Here is a 25,670-nt window from a genome sequence, read left to right as displayed (position 1 = left end):
TAGGAAATGGATTTTCTAGCTCCGCTTCAGTGTCCAAAACCATCTAAAATAATGATTCCCATGTGAGGAATCCATCAGGGGATTCCTCCAGTTTCACTCACTAAGGTGACTTATTCGGGTTTTACTGAGTTCCTATCCAAGTGCAGGTCTATGCAGTTGATAAATGTAGCTTGGCAGGTCTTTTTTTTAAAATGACAAGCTGCCATCGTTAAGTGCTCATACATTTCAAAGTAACAATACATTTCTCCAGTGAATTGTACTTTTCCAAGCAATCACACATCTCCCCAAGAACATGTTTAAGCATAGCAAATGTTTCAAACTGGTTGATTTCTAACTTTCCCATTGTCTGGATACCTTTCTACATCTGACTTAACTAAAAAAAATCAAGGAAGCAAAAATGAAACAGTTTCAAGTTCAATTTTCCTCAAAACCTCAGTGCTTATTTCTTCCTCTAGTAATCCTAGAAGTAATTTGTAACTTTAGAGAATGTCACTTTTAGGTAGTAATATAGATGCAAAGCCAAGGATGATTCGTGCACACCTAGATTTACGTCTGGGAGCCCAGTTTAAAAAGCTTCTAGGCATTTGTGCTTGTATTTTACATACCTTACCTAGCATGAATCTAGTTCCCTAATATCAAAAGTGGGGAGCGTCCACCTAAGAAATAGTGACATTTAAAAATAAAAAAAACACTTTAAAAAAATCCTTTTTAGTAAGGGGTAAATATATTTTCATGTACTAACTTTTGTTGCTATCCTCCTGCTGCAAAAATGAGGCATACTTATGCTATGCACTTCCTAGAACTTTCTGCACCATTGATGCTTAGTTGCTTACAAATGCTTGTGGCTGTTTGTCAGATTTACACTGCACTTATCTGGCCACTTCCCTGTTACTGTCCTTGTGGTACCTACTTCTACACATCTTTGTGTCACTGACAAATTCAGATCGTCTGCATACTTTCGGGGAGTTCTTCTGTATAGATGACGCCTCTATGTGTACATTTTAACCGTGTCATCCTTTGTCCATCTTTTCTTAGTTACACATCCGTAAGTTATTACAGTTTACGTCTATAGGTCAGACTTCTGCATCTAAAGGATTTAGCAATGGGGCCCTCTATTCACAAATTGGTAAATCTGTCTGGAGTGCCCTGCTGGCTCTTGTCTTCAGGGATGTATAGAGCGACAATAAAGTTGCCTTTTCTAGGACAACCTCCGGGTGTAGTGTCAGTGTGTCACAGATACACAATGCAGGAGGACTGTGATCGCAACAGAACATGGCACCATCCATGGCAATCTAATAAGAAGCTTTTGCAGTTCTGAGCTGTGTAGCAGTGACAGCTATACCCGGGTAGCAGCAGTGATGCGGGGAGGGGAGAAGTGGGGGAGGAGTTAGGGGGTTAAAAAAATATCCCTTACCTGCCAGCCGGCTGACGTGTACCTCTCCTCTGTCCTCTCCGTCCTCTTCCTGGCTTCTCCTGTGCAAACAGGAAGCAGGAAATACCCAGGCTCCACATAGCCAATCACTACACTGCAGTGCAGTGTTGTGATTGGTCTAAGTGCCATAGTTCGGCGCGCATCCAGGGAATGGGAGCCTGGGTGTTTTCTCTACCCAGGCTGTAATGTAGCCTCTGTGGAGGACATGCACAGTGCTCATGACTGTTTGGCAGGCCTGAAAGGCTCGGTCAAACATTCATGCTCACTTACATAGTCCTCACCACTCCTCCGCCTGCTCTAAGAGCAGAGCAGACCTGCCCACCCCGCCAAGACGCTCACAGCAGGAACAAATAGAATGATGATAACGTCCAGTTATTATCATTTTATTTCAGCGGCGGCCCGTGGAGGGAGTTGCGGTGGGGCAGGCAGGCGGGGCGGGGGAGGGGCATGGTGGGGGGAGGGGGTGATAAACACCGGAATCTGGAAGATTGCAGGTAAGTACATAATTAAATTAATAAAACGAATTTCGTTCCGTGCCCTGCATCGCATTTTGCAATGCAGGGCGCGCTACGAAATTTGTTTTATTAAATTAAATGTTTACTTACCTGCAATCATCCAGATTCCGGTGTTTATCACCCCCCACCCTGCCCCTCCCCTGCCCCGCCTGCCTGCCCCACCGCAACTCCCTGCACAGGCCGCGGCTGTGTTATTTTGACTTCTTTTACACTACAAAAAGCAGTGGAGCAACGTTCCTCCACCTTAGCCGAGGAGCGGCCAGTGCTGTGCAGCCTAAAGCACATTCACCATGTGCATTTTCAATGTAGGCTTCTTAATGTTACTTAGAGAGGCTTTTTCTAGCCACACTCCACGAGGAGGGCAGGCTCTGCAAAACAGGGAGATGTTGAGATATTTAGATTAGATCTGCCCCAAAATCACTAAAATGCTTATGAATCGATGTGTGCTTTTCTTATTTTCCAAGACTTAACTTTAGCTTTTATAAGCAAAATATATATTTAAACTGCATATGTAAAATCCATGAAAATACATGAAACTCAGGAGCAGGTTACATTTTCCTTATTTCCCCATTACATGGTTACAAAGTTCACTGTTTATTTTAATCTGCAGCACTAGAAAAAGAAAATGCATTCTATAGTAAATGTTGCTTCCTACTAGGTCTATCTAGCTGTGTATTTCTTCCTACCCCTTTGCACCCTGGTCACAAATAAATCCATCTATCCGTGCTTCCAATTTATCCATCCATCTATCCACCTACCCATCTCAAACCTAGCCCATCCATCCATCATCCTTCTAGCCATCCAACCAATCAACCACTGTATAATCCTTCCATCCATCTGTCCATCTATCTACTCCTCAACACACCCCATCCATCCTATTCATCCAGGCACCTACACATCGATTAAACAGACTCAGCCAATTCATTCAATCACCTTCTTAATCCTCTATCTATCTGCCCATCCATCGCTGCTCTATTTCTCTACATCCATTCACTAGTCCATTCATGAATTATCCATCCACTCCACTGTTCATGTGTGTGTCCACTTGTACATCTGTTCACCCATTCAGTGTTTGTATACTTCTAATTCATCAATGTCAGTATGCGATGATTTATAAGAGCAGTAATGTCAGCAAAATGTGATATTTACTTCATATATTTTTACAGTAAAACTGCCTGGAGTGAAAACTTATATTGATCCACATACATATGAGGACCCCAGTCAAGCTGTCCATGAATTTGCCAAGGAAATAGACGCATCATGTATATCGATTGAACGAGTTATTGGAGCTGGTATGTTCTTATACTTAGCATAAATATTGTATCTTTTGCAAGTATCTATCAGTTATGCATGTTTGAATGTCAAAAGAGTTAGGGCCTGATTTATATTTCGGCGGATGGATACACCGTCACAAACATGAGGGAAATCCTGTCCACGGTATTAGAAGTGCATTATATCCAGGGCAAATGTAATACAGCGGACGAGATGTCCGAAAATTTTCTGATGGAGTATACTATCCGCTGAAATATAAATCGGGCCCAAAGTTATTAATAGTACAACATAATATACGAAAGATATGCTTAAGACATGCAAACTATGTCTTATGGAGTGTATGTGCCCTCAGCCTTTAGTGAGTGTGCCTATTTGAGACATTTCAATGATATTTGAAGTTCTAAGACTATTCTCTTAAATCCGGTTGACAAATCCCCATTGATAGAAACAGAAACCTCTCTCCCATAAGTTTCCTCATGTTTTTGCCGTCAAGTGATTCACAGAATCCTTATGCCTCCCGCCTTTTACTTAGTTAGATAAGTACTCCAATATGTGGCAATCCACGTGATGAAGATTTGCACAAATGTAAGTTTCTATATTTGAAGTTTTTTTCGAATTTAAAGAAAAACATGCACTGATCACAACAACTCATTTCCTCTTTCAGACTCCCTTTTCAAGTCATATGATCCAGCACACCCTTTCCCACCATATTTTGATTGCAGCAGCTTTTTCCCTACTAGACGTGTATTTTTAATATGCATACATCCAATTGGAAAGTCTTCTAGCCTTCCAGAAATTCTACTTGATTTTCACAATTAATCAAAGGTATTTGGCAGATTCGTACATCAAGAAGTCTTTGTCATGCCACCAAAAATGACCATAAAAAAATCCACTAACCACTTTTCATAACTTCTGGTCCTGAGTTAGAGTTTGATGGACAGTTTACTCCATCATGAATCTGACGGATATCATGTCCACCTTATTAGAAGTGCATGATATTCTCTGGCTCTTGTAATAAGACAGATAGGATATCCATCAGGTTTGTGTTGGAGTAACCGTCCGCCAAACTCTAAATCAGGTCCAATGTCAGGCCTACTGGATTGAATTCAGTATTCAGCAATGAACAGGTGTGGCAGATATAACAGTTTTGCTCTGATGACAAACTATATATTAAATGCCATCTACATAACAGTATATATTTTTTAGGGTCTAGCAATGGAAACAGGTTCTTTAGTTATTGAATCCCCTCAGAATTGATCTCTGATTTCATCATCTTCTCATGATTAAACAAGGCTTTGCAGTCTCAGTCAGTTTGCACAGCTTAGTGGATTTCCCAGTTCTAAATGCCTCTTGCAAGCATCTAAATTGGGTACTGTTTAGCATTCCAGCTGCCAGTCAAGAATGGACTGGCCGTGGCAGACACAGGGCAGCTCTCGTTCTCTCAGTAAATTGACAGGAATGCTATAAGAGCTTGGGGTGTGGATAACCCTTCCACCACTCAGAGAAATTTGAGGGAGTAACATATAATTTTCAGAGAGGCACATTTGTTGCTAAAGTGAAATAATGCTCCTATGGTTGCACAATACACTTAAGTTTTGGAACTTTTCCTAATGTTTTCTTTAAAATTGCTATTTGGGCCTGCAATTTCAGTTAACAATATTTGAATCAATGATCTGTAAATTGAATCATTCGACCTGGACTTTACAGGCGACATCGCCCTACTCTCCCATATCCATCTGCAGATGCAAGAGAAGGCAGATATTGTGGCAGCCACATCAGCACAACTTGACCTCAACATCCACATGGGGAAAAACAAGGTCCTGAAGTCTAACTTGGCCAGCACAACTGCAGTCACTCTTACAGTTGATGCACAGGAAGAGGTTGAGGCCTTCACCTACTTGGGCAGTGTCATAGACAAGCCGGGCAGTACAGACGCTGACGTCAAGGCAAGAATCAGCAAAGCAAACACTGCCTTCATTCAGCTAAAGAAGATCTGGAGCTCCGAGGACCTAATTCTGCAAATCAAGATCAGCCTTTTTAACAGTAATGTAAAACCGGTCATACTGTATAGAGCAGAAACTTAGAGGACAACAGTTACCAACAAAGTCCAAACTTTCATCAACACCTGTCTGGGGAAAATCCTCCAGATGTGCTGACCAAATACCATCAGCAGCAATGATCTATGGCAGCAGACTTTTCAACTCCCTGCTCATGAAGAAATCGTGAAACAACGCTGGGGCTGGATGGGTCACACCTGCATCAAACACCACCAGGCAACTCCTTACAGGAAACCCTCAGGGAGAAGGAAGCGAGGAAGGCCTCAAAGCTGACTGTAATGAGACAGGTTAGACCTTGAGTCACGTTGAAAGGAAAAACCAGGACAGAGATTGCAGGAGAGTCCTGGTTGATGGCATGTACCCTAGGATGGGTACTAGGCATACGTAAGTAAGTAAAGTGAATCCTTTAGCTCAATTCTTTAAAAAGAGATCTTACAGGATGATGGTCCCAAATGCCTGGGAAGGTAATTTGTGTCACACAGCCTGGGCAATATGGTTTTGTATTAAATTATTTTCAAGGGATGTTTTTAGCTCCCATTCCAACTCTCTTACTATCCGTAGAAGACAGAACCCATAACTATAGTCAGAAAAGAAAATCCCCAAAATAATCACAGTGATGCCTTTACAATTGAACATATTTAAAGCAAAAGTGCTTAATGAGTTTTGATAAACTGTGAGGATTCAGAATTAGTCCTCACTGTCATTACATTTGAAATAAAAATACGTATATGAATAACTGATGATTTTATTTATACAGATGCTTCACTTTAATTGTTTCTAGGTGAGTTTGGAGAAGTTTGTAGTGGGCGTTCCAAACTGCCTGGGAAACGGGAGTGCCCAGTAGCCATTAAAACCCTCAAAGTTGGCTACACAGAAAAACAACGTAGAGAGTTTCTTGGGGAAGCCAGCATCATGGGGCAGTTCGACCATCCCAACATCATTCACCTGGAGGGTGTTGTCACAAAAAGTAAGTGCCAGATAGAAGTTGCAAAATTTATATTTCTCTAATGATGCTTGTAAAGTTGACGTATGTTACTGAACGTCACCATTTTAAGTAACTGCTGTCTTTAAGTTTGGCGTGTATTGCCAGTAGCACGGTCACAAAAAACATTACACTTCCTTTTCTGTAATGTAATTAACAACAAAGATACATTTAAAACAACCTCTTTTTACGATCCTACAATCTTCTGCACCCCCTGAGTCTGCGGTTATTCAAGCCTTGGGGCAGGCATTCAGGCAGTTGTAGGTACCACAGCAAGTCACATCTAGAAGTGTAACCAACAATTAGGTGACATACAGCTCAATTACTCTTACTACTTTAAATGGAAGCCAGGAATGAATAACATGAGTTTTGATTTCTCATATTGTTAATAATTAACACCATATTACCCCGAATCCATCCTGTGTCTGATGGTGATGATAATGATGGTGATGATGATAGGTACTTATGAAGGCTGTACAGTTACCAAACAAGGGTGTCTTGGTGCTAAGTGTTCTGGTATAATCACATTCATTAGAAAAAACCCTTACAAAAAATAAGTAGTCAATTTCTGACTTAAGATGAAAAGGCAGGGCATTCCACAGCGTAGGGTCCAAGTAGGAGCAAGCTCTCCCATTTATAGAGGTCAAGATTGTGGTGGACTGTTAGTAATAGCGCTGCGGCAGAACATACAGCCTGATTCATGTACAATCCGTTTTGCGTGTCCCTAATAGCGAATCATAGCGACTCGCTATTGAGGACACGCAAAACGGCATTCATGTAGGAATTGCTAATAAAATAGCGATTCCTACATGTTCTTTATTTGCGAGTAGCAATTTGCTACTCGCAAATACTCCCCATTCATTCCTATGGGCCAAGAGGCCCATAGGAATGAATGGGGAGTATCCCTTATTTGCGAGTAGCAATTTGCTACTCGCAAATAAGATAGCGATTGAAAGGGTGCCAGGGGTGTCCAAAGGACGCCCTGTAGCACCCCTAAAATGCACATTTGGACAGGTGTTGCGCACACACATGTCCAAAGGACATGTGTGTGTGCAACATGCAACTTAGAAAAATGCTTTTAAAAGCATTTTTCTGAGTTTCTGCTATTTACCGACAGGTCTGACCTCTCGGTAAATAGCGGCCCCAAAAGTGCTAAATCGCAATTTCAGGATGTGTCATGAATAGCATTTGAGGAATCTCTAATAGAGATTCCTTAAATGCCATTCCTCGCATATTTGCGACTTCTTAAATAGCGATTTTTGCATTTGGTATCATGAATACCAAATGCAAAAATCGCACTCGCAAAGGGCCAGATTCTCAGAATCTGGCCCTTTTGCGAGCGCTATTGCCTACATGAATCAGGCTGATAGTTTCCTGCAAGGAATGTGACAGTGGATCCTCGATTCAATGAACGAAGGACCTTGTTTGTGACATGCCCTATGACCATTGCGAGGTTTTAAGGAACAGGTATTGCTGCAAGGACAACCAGTGTAGATCCTTCACATGAGACGAAATGGAGCTTTGCAATGGCAGACCGAGCAATGCCCCTCCTCAAGGTTTTAGATTAGTTGCTGGATTGATTTCCTAATGATTACCAAATATAAGGAATTACAGAAATCAGTGTGAGAAAAGATGGGAGCACTGCCTACTGTACAGCAGGAGTCTAACGGAAAAAGAGAAATGTTTGCAGTAGGATCCACAAGAAGTAGAAACAAGACGAAATGAGAGTTTTGTGACTGTAAGTCATACATACATAATTATTTCTAGATTTTTAGCCAATTATTTAGTATCAGGGCAGTGCCCAGTTCAGGTGGGAACCATGAAGGAGACTAGATTGGTGGATAAACCCACAGCTCATTCTTATCATTCAATTTCAGAGAGTGCCTTTTCATCCAAAATGCTAGTGACAATGGAAAATAGTTTAGATTATTTTCGAAGGCAATGGATCTGTCAGCAGTGAAACAACAATCCTTGTGCTTTCTGCATTAGACTTCAGAGAAATCCCCAAACTGCAAATTAAACTGTCTAATGGCATAAGAAACAAATTGAGGAGTGTGAGACTTAGTGATGAGCTTTGTGGTACCTCCAAAAGAGCCCCCCCAGTTCCATATAAGGGGAGACACTCCACCGAGAGGCATCACGACTAATATTACACTCCATAATAAGGAGAGGTGAATGCCAACCTCTCTTTCCAGAATCTTAGAAGGAGAAGGGAAACGAGAGGTTCATCAGTTACTGCTCAGAACAGAAGGATCAACTGTAAGCTTGCTTAATAAAGGACCAACTAGTGTTTCTTTCTTTCTTTCTTTCTTTCTTTCTTTCTTTCTTTCTTTCTTTCTTTCTTTCTTTCTTTCTTTCTTTCTTTCTTTCTTTCTTTCTTTCTTTCCAAACAACATTCCAAGGGAGGCATTATAGGACGAAAGAAACTGTGGTGCTCATGTGTCACAATCTGTATGGAAAATGGGCGCAGAACAAGAGTTAGTAGGGGAGCCTGACTTGATCCTACAAACACATGACTTAATTGAATCAATTTATGATGACCAAAATTGCAGAAGAGTCGGTTTAGAATTATCAGAGTTGACATCTTTATGTGAAATTGTCAACGTAAGTATTTTCTCAGAATAAGCTGATATTGAGTCATGTAGGTCAGATCTAGAGGCAGCAAATGGAAACAGGGCTTTTGGAGGGCTCTATCACCTTTTTACCACCTACCTTGGGTGTCCGCAAGTCGACAACAAGCGGACAGGCATTTTGATTTTCCTTGTTGTATGGCTGCAGCTCACTCCTAGCCATTCTTTCTACTTTACATGCGCGGTATCTTCTCCAAAATGATTGGCAGTTTTTATTTTCAATTTTTCTGTACCTCTTGTGAACAAACAGAAATTGATCCATGCTCCTAGGAGGTTTCACTGCAATTACAAATGCAAAAGTTAGTCCCATTAATTTCAGTTATGTCATCGCAGCAGACTGGCGAGAAACGAGATATAAAAGGAGAAGGAAAACTATATTTAATTGCTTTTAAAATGACTCAGGCATAGAAAATAATCAAGTTGGTTTTAGAGAACATTATTATTCTTGTCAACAACAGAAAGCAATACCTTCGTGTGATTTATCTGCCAGGGAAACGTTATGTTGATGGGCTTAGGAAGAAATTATTTTTTACATTGTTGGAGATGCTTCAAAAGGGAAATCTAATATCTCTTGAGTTCATTCAGTGTTTGTTATATTTCTTAATATTTTGTGCATCATTTCTTGATGTAAATCGCTAAAAGGATTTGTTTTTTATATGAACTTTGAAAATCTCCAGTAGTTTGGTGTCATAAAGGCTTGAAAATGTGGGCTCAAAACAGCGCAGATGGAGTACAAAAAATATTTTCACTTAACACCTTTTCACTTAAAGACCAATATGAGCGATTGAACGTGCGTGAGGCCCTCGACAAGCGAATGAGTTAGTGAATGAGTGAACAACTGAGTTTTCATGACACGTATTTCAACATGAATTGAACAGAGTCAACACCATTGGGAACATCAAGGAAAAACATGATTCTAAATTTACTTAAAACTTCCAACAGAAGATTTGTTCCCTTAAGAAAACTGCAAGGAGGTGGCACTCTTAGCGGTGCTCATGATATTCTCATCTTTCCTGAATGCTCATTTCATCAGGCGTGAAATCACCCAGAGAAAGGCACTGCATTGCCTACCTAAAATCATTTCTCAAGAGGTTTTTAACTGTGAGTTCCTCTACAAAAGGGGCCTGAACATGAACATATATTGATATGTTCTGCCTCCTTGGATGACACACAGTTATGTGGGGGGTCTGGCCATGCATGAGTTCTGTCAAGAATGGCAGTTCGGGCAGGACTGTTCCCATGAGGCACAGGGTCAGACTGATTTGCATATAGCCATGTCTGAACTGGGGTGGCAGAGAGGGCTAAAGAACGGTGATGGATTAAACTCAGATCAGCTGACTGGGGGTGAGTGCTTTTATTGTCAACGCTCCGTCCATCACCACCTTTCGTTTTGCTTTGTTCGCCATAAGACGGAACAGTGTGTCTGACTGTCTCGAACGTGGGAATCCTAGGTGCAGCGTAAAGTTTGGTAAAACAAATTAGAGCAGGGGTCCAAAGCTTTTCTAAAGCTGAATGCCAGGTTGCTGAAGAACAAGGGGCAGATTTATTAACATTTGATGCAGCACAATGCAGAGACTATTTGCTGCACTGCAGCAAATGGAGAGGGCATGAATGCAAGCTATGACGCCTTCCTGCGCTCTCTTTTTGCTGGTGCACTAATGGCTGCTAAGAGCCGAGCCTATGTTGCAAGCAGGATTATTTTTGCGCAGGAGGGACACCTCCCATGGGAAGGCTTAGCTATTTGACACCTTCCCAGATTTGTAATGTAAGTAAATCTGGGAATGCACCAAAAACTATGGGTGGATGCCTGGGAATACCCACGCCGCACCCAGGGAACACCTTCCCAGATCATTGGAACGCAAGGCAGCAACCTGAGTTGCCTTGCATTACTTCAGATTTACCATGCACCACAGAGATGTGGCTCTGCTTGGCACAGTAAATCTCAATTAAGGGGCTTGGTTTGCCCTTGCGTCACCTTGCCTGACATAAGGGCAACTCAAGCCCTTAGTAAATCTGGGCCCAAATTTGCCTCGTCTTAATTCCAGCTGTGCCTCTTTCTTCCTCCAGCCTACAGTTCTTGAGTTTGATCTCAGTCTTGTAAGTTTCTGTTCCGAACCTGTTTTCTCCCTTTGACATTGTTTTCCTATCTTTCTCTTTATCTTTCTTAGACACTTTTCTGCCTTTCACATGCTCTGAAGAAAAATAAGTCCCTGTCCCTAAAAGTCAGTGCCAGTGCCCACCACATGTATTACTGACATAAAATTAGGAACAACCTAGTTGTTATTCACCACATGTATTTCCCCTTGAGACACTAGCAGTGCTTGAGGGTTCTGAACCTATCACTCACGTGCAGAAATTAAAACTATTAATTAAAGTCAAATCTGGCTCTCCTTCTGATTTCTGTCCTCCATATATAATGACTGCCTTGTCCACTCTTCTCACTTCCACTATTACATTACTATGCAATCTCTTGCTAACCCTAGCTGCCGTGCCTCAGGAGTGGAAATCTGCATGTCACGCCTATCTTAAAGTAACCTAATGCTGATCCAAAGGAGCCTGCCAACTACTGTGTCATCTCTCTCCTCCCTTTGTTAGGCAAAGTTCTTGAGTCACATGTGAACAAACAGTGGGGTATATTACCAAGGATTAGCGATATTTATCGCTAAATGCGCTTAGCGCATTTTTTTTATCGCTGGATATGTTAACGGAGAAAACATGCTATTAGCAACGTTTTTCTCCATTGTGCTAAAATATCCAGCGATAGCGGCGAAATGCATGAATATCGCTGAGAATACAGCGCTATTCACGCATTAGCGACAAAATGCTCTTAGCCATGTTATCCACCTCCCATTGGATAACATGGCTAAGAACTGGTCTGAGCAGGCGTTAGTTTTTGGAGATATTCGCGCTTAGCGCGAATATTTCCAAAGGTACGCCTGCCTTGTTAATAGGCGATAGCGACGTTATCGACTGCTTTCAGTCGCTAACGGTTGGGTATGCCCACTTTGCATGTCATTAGCGATAAACATCGCTGACATGCAAAGTGGGCCCCAAACCGCTCGCTATCGCCTAAAAGCTGTCGCTAACATCAGTTAGCGACAGCTTGCTAATAGGGCGATAGAATTATCGCCGCTTAGCGGCCGAAAATGGCCGCTAAATCGGCGATAATTGCCTATCGGCCCCCTTGGTAATATGCCCCAAAGGAGCTTTCTAGCAGGAGGACCACCAGTTTTTTAAACTCCTCACAGTTTGGCTTAGAGTTTTCCCTAGCATTTAAACCGCTCTGTTGGCAGTAGTCAATTCTATCAGACTATACTTATATGCCAGAACACCGGCGATGCTGGTCCACCCATCAGTGGCATTCCATGCCGTCTCACATTCCATCGTGATTCAACAACACTACAAGATTGGTATCCAGGGAATAGCCCTAGACTGGACCTAACCCAAAGACTTTATGAACAACAGGACCCAAATGGTCTTCTTTTGGCACCTTTCATTCAAAGAACCTTCCTCTGGGCCCAAAGATCTTCCTTGAGCCCCACTCTTTTTAACATCTGTGTGGCACCCCTTGCCCAGATAGTCAAGTCCTGTGGTTAAGACTAGAGTTAATGCCCAATTACGTAATGGTGAATTTTTTTTCTCCTAATCTCTCTCTTCACATTACAGTACATCCCTCCCGTTTGGGGAGCAGGGGCTCTATCTATAAAAGAAGTTCCGTTTTTAATATTGGACCTGTTTAAAATGCTAACCTAAGGAAAGTGTTCGCTTAATATGACTATTCTGAGCTACAATTGGGGAAAAGGTGGTTGCTGTCGGGGTAAAGATTCAGACTTGTAAATACTGGACTGAGTACAAATAATGGATTTTTCTCCCCTCCATGTTTGATAAGCTTAACATCCAGTAGCAGTAGGAGTGACATGGATGAAATAGAGCATAGCAGCATATCTGCCTTCCCAGTGAAGGGTGGACAAACCACATGTACATTTTTTAACAGGACACTAATCATGTGATCACTCATGAGCACTTATGTTACAGTGAGGAGACAATTGATTGTACTGTGTCCTTCTGCCCACTCATCTTTCTATCACATCCTGGGAATCACACATTAATTTCATGGTCCATTACCAGGTTTCCCATAAAGCCTACTACGGGTCTTCTACCTGCATTTTTGCACCCTGCCGTAAAAGTCAGAGGTTGTTATCCATTATGAACCATAAAACATAAACCCTGTTTTCAAGCTGGTTAGCAACATGCTGTATTTCACAATTAACGTTTGGGGCCGTTTTGGGAAAAATGACATCTTCTGACTTTTCAACTTAAATCAATCCTCTGCAATCAGCACCTCCATTGTCAACAATATAAGGCACTTTCTAGTGATTAATTTGTCGAAAGGTAAGTGAGGGAGCGCAAGCGTTTCTTAGGAGTGGACTAATGGCACTACCGAACGCTGAGGGGAATGAACACCAAGGCTGCCTTGTCTTGATTCCACCTTATGACTCTTTCCTCCACCACCTCGCACTTCCTATTGGTTTATCTCATTCTGATAGATTGTTTTTAAACTTTGATTTCTCTCTATGCCATTATTTCCTATCTTTATTTTCCTCCTTCTTTTTCTCATTTCTGCCTCTCACTCTATTGCTCTGTGTCCAAATTTATTAATGACAAATTATCCATGGTCTCAGAAAATGACTGCCAGCATTCACCACCCACCGTTACTTTCAGAAGTCAAGCATCAGCAATTTCCATGAAGGAGGCCAGTATCATCTGCTAAAGTGTGGGAATGGATACCCTCTTTGAAGAAAATACCGAACTGCTGGCTTTAGTTGGTGTCAAATAAAAGAGGCTTCACTGAAGGATTATAAAGCGTTCTGCATTCAACCATTAAGACAGCTGCTGTAAAGTATCCACAATCAACGAGCACTATCCAGTTCCTTAAACTAATACAATGTGTCCAAACAAAATGGCACAATTTACCGTTTCTAAAGTCTCAGAAAAGTAACAGCATAAATATTAACAAATAGATTACATCTATCACTGCTCAACTGATGACCACCAGCAGTGTTCAAACTCTTGAGAAGTAAAGAGTAGGACTGCTGAGATCCACCACCTCGAAGAGCGTCTGCCATTTCCCTGTCAACTCACTTTCCAAAATTCTGGATAGCTACGGAAGTAGACAGTTATGTAGTAGTCATCAGGAAAATGTGAGTGCACCCTAAGTGTTTTGGCTGAAAGGTTCCTCTTCTTCAAGTACGCAGATCTTAACGATAGTTGAGCTAGAGGGAGGCTCTGTGAGGGGAAGATGTCTCACTAGAAATCCCATTACCTATGAGAGAGCAGTGATTCTATACAAATCAATTAGCACTTCTCTGTATTTATATTGATAGGTTTCATTCATTTTATTGAAGAAAGTTTAGACCTCTGCTTATATAGTTGCCAGAACTAATCACAATTTAATACCAACAAACAAGGATATCAGATCAAGAATATCTGCTTGATTTATTGAAGGTCTTATCCATATTTATGTCATAAATGTGCACCTAGATAAATGCTAAAACATGCTATTCACTCAGCATGCATGTAGTCACCCCCCAAGCAATCTAATAAAAGAAAGTAAGAGAGCCCCCCCTTCTCCATAACAAATGAGGCCCCACCCAGAACCTCCATCACCTGACTCACAAAGTTATCCTCAGTATTGTAGACCTAGTACTCGTAGTCGGACTGATTGCAATTAGGCAGTGACCAGCTGCATCAGACGGTCAATCAATGATTGCCAAATAGAGGCAAAAAGGTGATGTTTTTGCAGTATGTCATACAAGAGCGTTTCCACAGTAAAACCTATCATACCTTATATTACCATCACGTAAGATAGGTGGAGTCTGGTTGTCTCTAGGCTATCTTTATGAGCTGCTCTCCCGCAAGCAATATTTGTCCTGCTAGAATTCTGTCCCTGCCTGACACAGCCTCTGCCTACAGGCCCTGGGATGACACCCCCATTACCCTGTGTGAGAGGGCAGTCCAATACTCAATTAATTTTACTCAAGGTTTCCTTCTAAATGTTTTTCAGATTTAGACAAGGCCATCATGTATGGAGGTTAGTGCTTGCCTCTCTTTCACACCTCTAACATACATCAGAGACTCCCAGGTACAAACTATTCAGTTTCTGTAGTTTCAGATACCAATTATACACCAACTTGTAGCATTGTTCCCTATGCTTAACTTTTACAAAAATGTGAGGAGCTGTTCTCAGTCCACCCCTCACGTTTGTCTACCAAGTGCTCTCTCCTGTGCCTTCCAGAAGAACTGTGTATTCCCTCTCCACCCTTCAGCAGTTTGTAGAGAGAAAAAATAGCTCTTCTGGAGGAGCGATTAAAGAAAAGGGGTAACCCTGTGTCCCTCAGAACCTGGGTAATTAATGATTAAACTAACAATTGGTTCTGTTGGGTAAAACAAAATTTCTTTTGACACTGCTAGTACATGCAATGTAGGGCAGAAGCTCTCCTACACACACTTTCTTCAGAAATGTATAATTTAGCATATACATCATAAGATCAGCTGGTTTGTACTGTATCTTTTTATCAGAATTACGTAATTCCTTGATGTCATACAGTACATGGGTAGACTGTCAGCATGAGTGGCAGAGTGCAATTGAGTGACAATTGTGTTCAGTGCTCAAAAAGGTGAAAGATATATACAGTGCAAACAATTTACAGGTATATACAAGGGTTCATTTTGGTGGCCAGCTACTGATTTTAGAGCCAAGGATTCTTTTTCTTTCAGTTGAAATCCTAGTCAAAGCTGAACCCCAGGATAAGCGTAGACGTTTTGACCCTACGGTGCACCAATCGGTGGTCACGGCGGGTCTTTTTCAAGACAGGAGTAGGAGGGGGGGGCAGTTATAGCTTGGTAGACAGTTTCTGGTTTCTAGGCCGGGGACTCTCAGCCTGAACTTGTACAGCACAACGGCTGATGTATCCGAAGTTGGGAATGAAGTCAGAGAAAGACGGCGGTGTGGTAACTTATCCGTCCGCTGCCGATGAATCTAACTGTATGTGTTGGAGCAAAATCTGTTTGCTCAATTCCACATTACAGTAGCAGCAAAAAAGGTACAAGTGCATTCAACCTGTTTTTTCTTTTTAATGGGCCACTGCAAAGTTTCTGTGATATTGTGTTGTGTTCTCCATGTTTGTGCTACACTTCTAAATTAATTATTGCTCAGAATAACAGTGATGGTTTTCAAACTTTATTTACTTTGACTCATACATTCAATCTCATTATGAAGTTCCGGGAAATACCAATTGGACAGATTACGCGTATTACATATAATAGGATGTTTTGTTCCCTGCAAATTCTGGTGCAAATTCTGGCTCAATAAGCGTCTTCCGATTAATCTTTAGTTCCAACTAAGGCAGACCTTAAAATTCAACACATTTAAACAATGTGAAGCAAATTTGGCCCCACAAGAAAGACAGAGGGTGTTTAAGTTCAAAATCATAAAGGGTTATTAAAAGATTTGCAAAGGTAAAACTCAAGTCTTCAGCATTAATTGCAATTTAATACCCAATACGTTAATGTATTAGTCAATATATTCAAAGCAATTCAAAATCATATGAGCAAAGTCAAACTGTTATAAAGTTGTCTGGAATAGAATTGAGCAGTTCAGTTCAGCCTAAAGAGAGCGCCCAACACTGCAATGCTCGGAAAAATCAGGGACATTTTGGGAAGGAGGCAGGATAAAAGAGTTCTGCCAGACAGCCTCTGAAAGGGACTAGCAGACATCGGCTCACAAGAAGTGGAAAAGAGAAAATTTTCAGGCAAAGAAGCTTCTGCAAACCAGTGAAAAGGGGTGCCTGAATCTGTGTCTACAATGCATTTACTTGAATCTCAGATTTTCTAGCATTTCGCTACACCTACAAGACTTCCATGAAAAGAACCAATCAGGTTCAAGTACATACAGATAAAGCAAAATTATTAGTTTCTAAAGCTAAGGCATAATGAATTCACACTAAACTTCCTTCAAATAACTGTTATCCACATCCTAATGAGATACATTCAGTCTAAATTGTTCTCCACAGGTGCTTATTACTGCATGCTACAAGTATTGCATGAGCATAAACATTGGGCCCATATTGGGATGGGGAGGGGCAGACATACCACAGACCAGCTTGTTGGTGAGCAAAAGGCCGCTTTATTGGAAACAGGTGCGCCCTACAAATATGTACCCTTGGCCTGTGCCGAACAAAACTAAGCCTCACTAAATATATACTTCCTAACATACCCCGCTCCCCCACCCCTAAAATGGATCCCCCCTGCAACAGTTATAAACACCAACTTGCAATTTCCAACTTTCCTACCTACCTAACTATCTAACTTCGTATATCTAACCAACTGTAAACCCAGACCTCATAACTCCCCCCTGCACTTTTAGGAAAAACACACCAACACAAACGACTACCGAAAAAACACAGCAGCACCAGTTCCAGCGACGAAAACCCCATACAATAGAACCCCCCGATGCACCTGGTGCCAACAAGACCACCTCGTAAAAAATCCCATCCTACACAAATCCTACAACCCAATAACCAGCCCCCCATTAGAAAGAAACAAAGGGTGGGAGGGCGGAAAACCGAGAAAACCCCCAGGACACCTACAGCCGGCTGCTGGGTCACTACCACCAAAATCGTGGGTAGTTTCCCAAAATGTCTGTCTAAATATGCCACTAGCCCAAAGGTAGCCCAGGACCAACCCAACCAGCCCAAAAAGGAGCCCACAAGCCCAACCAGCCCAACTGAGGTGCTGTGCCCCCCCGCCCCCTTGGGGTAAAATCCCCCCCGGGAGGGACATGCCTCCCGCTAATCGGCCGCCCCTCCCGAGGCCCTATTCTCATGAGAAGAGAAAATAACTGACACATTGTTTGAAACCAACTGCTAGGTCAGCTTCTTCAGAAAGAAAGAGACATACACAACATGGAAGAAATGGCATCAAACGTAGCCATCCTAAAATGAGACGCTCATAAATGATGGTTTACTCAAATGTGAATAACACATATTAAATACAGTTGCCCCTGTGCACGTTAATGTAGATATTGAAGCAAAAAATGTAATTATGAAAAAAAATTCACCACAGGCCTCATTTGGAATTAGCAGAACCAACTTAACTTTGCTGATCTAGTGTCTTTCCCCTGGAGATTATGGCGGCAGATTGAGTTTCTGGGTTAAACTCTTGGAGGAAATGAGGAATGAGGAATAACCAGGGTAGTGGTGATTGATACAGATCCACCTGGTATTAGCTAATTTCTCGCTGGGTCCTTGGTATCGCACATTTAAAACGTGTGACTTTGCCCGGTCCATGAGTTACTGATGTCCCATTGTTGGCATATCTGGGGCAGAGTTGCAATGTACAGCTATGGGGAATTCGTAATGAGATTGATTGTGTACTTACCTGTGTCTTTCTTATATGTCCATGTGGTGAATCACATAGTGGAAGGCTTGGGGTGCACTAAAGTGTATGTTAACCGGCAAATCAGATGAGCAGCAATAAGCATAAAGAAGCAGTGTATTTTCTTGCGTTCCTTGAAATAATAACTTAATAAAGCTTTGTTCTTTTTATTAGGTAAACCAGTAATGATTGTGACTGAATACATGGAGAATGGGTCTCTAGATACGTTTTTGAAGGTAATTTTTTTTGTGGTTACTGATCTCTGCTGCAAATAATGTATGCCAAAACACACCCACCGCACCTCTTCCATTATGTGTGCTCTTAGCTTCGAGTTATATTTTAATGGCCTGTCGTTAGCCCCAACCCTTTACTTTAGGGGCTTTCCGCCAGCCCTATTCCTTCAATGGGCTGTTATTGTGTCATTGGCAATTTTTCTACCCCCGCAGCATACAGCATGGGGCAGGTGGTCAGCCCACTTCTATCATTGTAAAATTCCACTGTGACTGGTGGCATCTGTCCTATCACAAGGAGCACTTCCACGCACAAAGTAGTTCCTTTTCATGCCAGGAACTACTATGGCAATGTGTGATATTTGATACTAAAAATAATATCGTTTTAGCCTTTATGAGATTGATGAGTGTCTGGCAGCTTTCCTAACAATAAAGATTTGCAAAAAACATGATAAAATAAAAAAAAACACGTTGACACAGCCAAAAGACTAAAGTATGCAAAAAGTGATGGATGAAAGTATGAATTAATCATTTGGACTGGAGTGTTCCCTTTGAAGCCGGGTCAAACCTGATTTGCATATGGTTGCTTCCAACCTGAGGTGGAATGGTGTGCAAAATAACAATGGACTGGGATTCGGCCAAGAGAAATTTCCAGTGGGTGAGATATATTCAAGCATTCCATCCATCACTTTTTTGCATACCTTAATTTGTAGCCCTAAGTGGGGCGGGTATGTCCACACGTGGGTCCTGTGCACACTGTATCTCTAGAGTCAAGCTATACCTGGATGATAGGCCTTAACTAGAGAAAACCCCGTTCTGGGTTGCTTGTATTCTGGTTCAGCGAGGAACTGGCTCGGCAGTTCGGGCTAAACTATTATCATTGTAACAGGGCCAAGACTGGTTTGCATATGGTTGAGCCCAACCTGAGGTAGCTTGGTATGCAAAATCATGATGGACTGGAATGTGTCTAGAGTAATTACCAGTGGCTTAGATTAACTCAAGAATTCCATCCATCACTGTTTTTTATGCTTTAGTGTAAGTCAAAAGACTCTCATCCAAAGTCAGGCATTTTGGCTCTGCCAGTGCTAGTTTAAGTGGGATTTTATATTAAATTCATACTAAAAGCCTATTCGTTTTTTTTGTTATTTTTGTTACTGTGATGTAATTGTTTATTTCAAAGATTTAAAAATGTACTTGATGAAGAAGGTGATGTTATCTCTCAGGGGCCACTTTTTTTTGGGATTTGTTGTGCTTGGCATATCGTCTGTATAATTTTCAGATTTCACAGATTTTAAAAACAAAAAAAGAGTTCTATTTTAAACTGATCAAACAGTTCCTAAAAATGATAGCACACATGCTGCTGCACAGTGGCAGCCCCTTTACTGCAGAGTGACAGGTTACCTTTATTTTGGTGATTGCTGCACTTAGGTATTACACTGATACTAATGTGGTTCAACCTCTGCCCAGATTATATTAACACTGTAAAAAATAACTAAATATTCAAGTAGAACCATCACAAAATGTGCTGCATTATGCTGCATTTTTCACCTTTTCGTGACACGTAATTAGCTAACCTCCCGACATAATGTGTTCCTCCTGTACCACATAATAATAGTGGCCCTGATTGCTCACCTACCATAACGGACAGCATGCCCTTTCTCCAAAGTTAGGTTCACACTATGTAAATACCAAAACAGGCATACCTTCTCCAAAGTTACCTTTTGGTGTAATTTTATGTCACCTGGATGCTTGGATTATGGAAGAAATGTGCTTTCCTAAAAGTCAATGGTATGTTGTTTCTTCTTATGAAGGTGATAGGATAGCTGTGTTTCATGCCCGTCTAGTGGATGACAGCGCTCACAATATTACAAGGGAGCGAAAAATGCATGTGCTTTATAAAACTGTTCGTCGTTGTTTGATTCAAAATGAAATGATTTTAACTTGTCAAGTTCTATGAAATTGACTGAGATGTAAGTAAATTATTCATTTTTTTCTGCAGAAAAATGATGGACAGTTTACGGTAATCCAGTTGGTAGGGATGCTGCGTGGAATTGCATCTGGCATGAAGTATCTTTCCGACATGGGTTACGTACACCGAGATCTGGCTGCTAGAAATATCTTGATCAATAGCAACCTGGTGTGCAAGGTGTCTGACTTCGGACTGTCGCGAGTGCTGGAAGACGACCCTGAAGCAGCTTATACGACAAGAGTGAGTTATGTTCCAGACTCATAAATAAATGGAGGATACTTGACTATCTCTAAATGTTTTGCCTACAGCGCACTTTTTTGTGGTTTATACTACTGATAAAAGTTATTAAGGTACAGGGCAGCATTTGACAACATAAACCACTAGCAAAGTGGAGAAGTTCCCAATGGATCTACACAAGAATAACCCCAAAATATGCAAATATTCACTTACTTACATACATCATTAAAAGTGTGGTTCAAATTTGCTAGTTTTAGAATTGATCTATTCTCTTTACAAACAGATGTGCCAGATCTCTCTTGGAATGTAAAATACCTGGATTATATGTATTTTATGCTTTTCGGATGAGTTCTCTAAAGTTGTATACCTCTTCTAAAATTGAGATGTAAAACAGAATCCTGCTGCCTAAAAATCTGAATAACTGTTGAGTCCCTTCACATGGTCAAAAAGCTTCCAAATATTTGCATATGTAGAGATCATCCCCTGTGACGTATTCATGTATCATATGTAGGGAAACAAAAATCAATGTCTGACGTCTGATAACTGTGTGCCTCGTTGGCAATGCAGCAATCTGAGCTGTATGGATCCACACTGTTTAAATCACAACAAAATGCCATATCAAGCACTTCCATAAAGAACGTTTCTGCTTGGTGGTGACGTCTTCATAAAGTCTCAAAAATCACTTTTGATATTTTGGGAATAAGGATTGATTAGGGTACAATCTGGAGTGTAATTCTGATATTTTATCACTCCAGATTATTCTAATCTGAGATCTGTGCCGCCTTTCCTTTCGGCGAGATAGCACGCATCAAGGCAGGACCAGTTGCTAAACTTACTCCTGCACATATGCGTCTGAGAGAAATGACCAATTAAAACTGCTACCATTACTTTAAGGGAGAAGATAGACCCCTTTTGGTTCCTTCCATACCATCACACGCTTTCAGGCTGCATTCAGCCACTAGCCAGACTCTTAATTCAAACAATAGTTGTTACAGATTCCTTTGGGTACAGCCTTCTTTGTTAGTGTTGCCTTTTGTTGGCTGGAGACTAGCTCTAGCCCTTATGAATTTGCCCCTGCACCTAGCCGTGTGATCATTTGTAATATTTTCTTTTGAAAATATATTGGCTTGCGCACACACTTGCAGTTGTGAACCATGTGTGATGATGGTATGTGCTAAATCATAGAAAATGATTCAAGCGTCTACAATTAGAATAACCCTTATGCCAGGGACAATCACAAAATCGTGTCCTTTTTACCATAGGCTGCTACCTGCTCTTTTGTCCTGAGTAAGACCCGCTTGAATTATATTGGGGTTGAAACGTCAACGGTTTTTGCTTGGTCATGCATGAACTGCAGAGAACTTGCCTCTGGATACCTGTCATGTCAGAATGTCAATTTAACCACACTTGTGAACAAGGCATTTTTTCCTTTCCACTTATCACTGTTCACTTGCACTTTATCTTCACTTGCAGCACCTATTACCATGCTCTTTAAATTGGCTTATTGAATATTGTCTTGCCCTAAATATATGTCCTTTTACTATTCTATGCATTTTCATTTACTTGAATGAAAAATCAGAGAAGGGCAGTTAAAATGAAGATGATAGGTTGAACATAATTAGAAATACCCGAAAATATTATCATTTTATTTATTCTGTAGCTATGTACCATTTTACAACGTCTATTCAACGAGAAACAGCTTTTACGAGGTTTTTACCACGTTGTACCTTTTACCATAAATTTTTACCACACATGTTTTTAGAATGCACATGCTTTTACAACGTATGCCTTTACCGTGCATTTAAGGTACTTTTGGGGGTGTGGCGGGTCTCCCCCCACAAATACATTGTTTAAATATATAAATATATACATAAACAAAGCGTGGTAGCGGCATATGTTGTAAAAACATCTGCTTTCTAAAAAAATGAGGGGTAAAAAATGTGTGGTAAAGGCATGCAGAGTATTTCCCTGTGTTGTTCCATCATACAACCTATTCAACATGGAAGTCATGACGTGCCTTTGGTGACATAGGCCTGCAAGAGTTAATGCTTTACAATTTGAAAACAATCCGATTTGATGTTGAGAAAAATGTGTCTAACTTTCGGAGTGTATACCTACTGAGGTTGCTCCTATGGGAAACGCTTGGAGCAGGTTGTTGAAAATCTGATGTAGGATATCGATTCCAGTTCTGCAGTTCTGTGACTGAAGGGCTGTCAAAGCATTTTAAGACAAGACACTATAATGGAGTGTCCTCTATTTGCATTCAAGCTTGTGAATCTGTAATTTTGGAGCAACCTTGGAAAAAAGCAGTTACAGATAAGTAACTTCGTGTCTGTCTGATAGTCCCACTAGAACGTCTGGATTTTGATTTCCCCAAAGATTGGCTAAATTCTTTAAGTGAAACTGTTTTAGCCACAGATCTTTATTGTTTTTAGCTGGAATGGGAACGAACTTAATGGCAATTAGTTTTAAACTGAAATGATATCAAGCATGAAAAAGGCTGAATTAAAGTTGAATAGAATCCAGACTTTTGTTATATTCTATTACCCAACCTGAGATTTAGGATGGAAAATATAAGTAGATGGAAAAGCAAGCCAAATCATTTTGTTGTATATATATTTTTTAAAATAAAATACAGCCAAGTAAAATCTTTGTCTCCAGAAATACTGTCTACCCAGGCAAGATCCTAGAGAAAGTTTGCTTGTAAATGTTCAAGATTGTTCGACTGCGCCAAGCCTATGGGCACGAGCATGTGCTCAACATGTATTTGTTTTCCTGTGTCTGCTGTCAATGTCCAGAGGAGACTGTCTGATTGATTGCTTAACTAGTGCAGCCTTCTCCTGGACTTGTGCCTGCATCAGCCAGAGAAGGATTACTGAGATGTGGAGCCTCCTTCTGCTCTAGTTTCATGACTGCATTTAGAAGAGAAACCTTCAGGCATCCAATTAGCAGTTGTATGAGTGCGTATGGGTTGGCATGTGATGAAACAGGGCGCGTGCTGTCAAACTCACTTACTTGAAAATCCAGCCTCTTTCAAGAGAGGAAGCAGCATCCCTAGACACTTCTAGAGATATCTTTTTTTCATGTCTTCCAGGGAGGAAAGATTCCCATCCGATGGACGGCGCCCGAAGCGATTGCATTCCGCAAGTTCACGTCGGCCAGCGACGTATGGAGCTATGGAATAGTAATGTGGGAGGTGATGTCTTACGGCGAGCGGCCCTACTGGGAGATGACCAATCAAGATGTAAGTGCTTTCTAAAAGATAACTGTTGGCTGGCCTGCTGCACATTCAAGAGGCAAAGACCAAGTCTGCGCTAAGGTCTCAGTAAGAGAAATCACTGCTGTTAAAAAGCACTCCAGAAACGCTGGCCTTTTCCCCTAGCTTTGTGATATTATTGTAGTATTCATAGATCCGACAAAAGTTGGCCAGAGGGATAATAATATTGATCAGAGTAAACACCAGCCGCGGCCTGTGCAGGTAAGGGCGGTAGGGCGGTAGGGCCGGGTGGGTGGGGATTGCGACCGACAATGAGGTCAAATTATTTATTTATTTAATTTTCCCTCATGGTCGTCTGCCGCATTCCTCCCTCAGCCCGGCCCCACTGCCCCATCACTCTTACCTGCATGGCAGCGGCTGGTAAACACTTACAAGTTGTGTCACTAGACACTGAAAGCACTCAAAGAGAGGTCTCCTTTTTTGTCAAACATTTCTTATGTTTTGGCCATGCTGACCAAACTCCATGGTTCAGCATATACAAATGCATTTAATGCATCACAGAGTGCATTGTAGCACGACATATTGTAATATGTGTTATTTTGTTTGCCTCTTTTATGGTATTTTACCCAAATAAAGACTATTGAACTGAACTGAACTGTAATATGTACATGTCTGCTGACTGAGTTATGGGGTTCACTTCAGATACGGTCTTCCCTGAGAGGTTTATAAATCACTTTAAACTAGTAAGCGTGCAATTATTTCCTGTGCATGTTGATCAGACCTTCAATGTCCCCAGCATCTTCTGATTCCTAAAGCAAATACAAATTCTAAGGTATTGATGTGAATTTGTAATGCATTTTAGAGCGCTGGCTGTCTAGCCCCTCATCCACCAGGTACACATTCTTTTCTGAATTACGTTTTCACCCAGACTACCAGCAAGTGCACAAACTGTCCTTTAGACCTTTGTACGGTTATGTGGGATTGTGGAGAAAAATCCACTTAAGAAAACCCATTCTGGAGAAACTGTCTGCCCAACCATTCACACAGGATACCAAGGCTGCCGTCCTTTTTTCAAGGGTCTCATAGATACCTTGTTTCTGATTTTGCTCCTCACACCCAGAGACGTTTTAAGTCAAGGGCAAAGTGGGCGCTCCAGGGACCCAGCCTTTCAGGGGGCCCCCTTATATAACGTGCTCTGTTCTGCAGAGATGTCTTGCCCCGATAACCTTGAATAATATTTAAACTGATTGTTTTAATTATCGTTTTCCTTTCATTTCTTTTTAATGTAGGTGATGTGCAACTTTATTACCGATATTTTGCAGAGAAATGTGTTTATGTTAAGTGCAACATACATGAAAAAGTTTATTTTTTGCTCAAAACAGGACCTCACATATGAGAAATAGGAGGGTGTCACGGAGATTATGTGCAGTAATATTAGGGAGCAGCTGCTATGTTATAATATTGAAAACACACGTCACTATTCCTAAATATTAAAATGTAAACACATTTACAATTTGGACCGGTGTGCCTCTGCACTGTCAGCGACCTGGCCAAAGAGGACATGAAAGAGCTGAAATTGGATCATAAATTCAGAACTGTTCCAAACCGGGGCCCCCAAAATATGTTTAGCCCAGGGCCCCCAAAATCCTTACGATATCCCTGCTCACACCGTCATGATTCTTACTTTCTCTCGA

At 41.3% G+C, this 25,670-nt stretch overlaps 1 protein-coding gene across 2 annotated transcripts in view; it reads left to right on the top strand.

Moving 5' to 3' along the window:
* EPHA5 (EPH receptor A5) overlaps window positions 1-25,670 on the top strand; it is an 835,947-nt gene that overhangs the window by 770,232 nt on the left and 40,045 nt on the right. For both annotated transcript variants that reach the window (XM_078676244.1, XM_078676243.1), the window contains exons 10-14: window positions 3,114-3,239; window positions 6,058-6,243; window positions 18,498-18,559; window positions 20,553-20,762; window positions 23,854-24,003. In XM_078676244.1, the coding sequence (XP_078532370.1) occupies window positions 3,114-3,239; window positions 6,058-6,243; window positions 18,498-18,559; window positions 20,553-20,762; window positions 23,854-24,003 (734 nt within the window). The remainder of the gene's footprint in view (window positions 1-3,113; window positions 3,240-6,057; window positions 6,244-18,497; window positions 18,560-20,552; window positions 20,763-23,853; window positions 24,004-25,670) is intronic.

This window comes from Lissotriton helveticus, chromosome 2_1 (assembly GCF_964261635.1).
Source record: "Lissotriton helveticus chromosome 2_1, aLisHel1.1, whole genome shotgun sequence".
NCBI classification, from domain to species: domain Eukaryota; kingdom Metazoa; phylum Chordata; class Amphibia; order Caudata; family Salamandridae; genus Lissotriton; species Lissotriton helveticus.
Note: the sequence above shows the minus strand (reverse complement) of the source record. Positions and strands in the feature narration are given on the sequence as shown.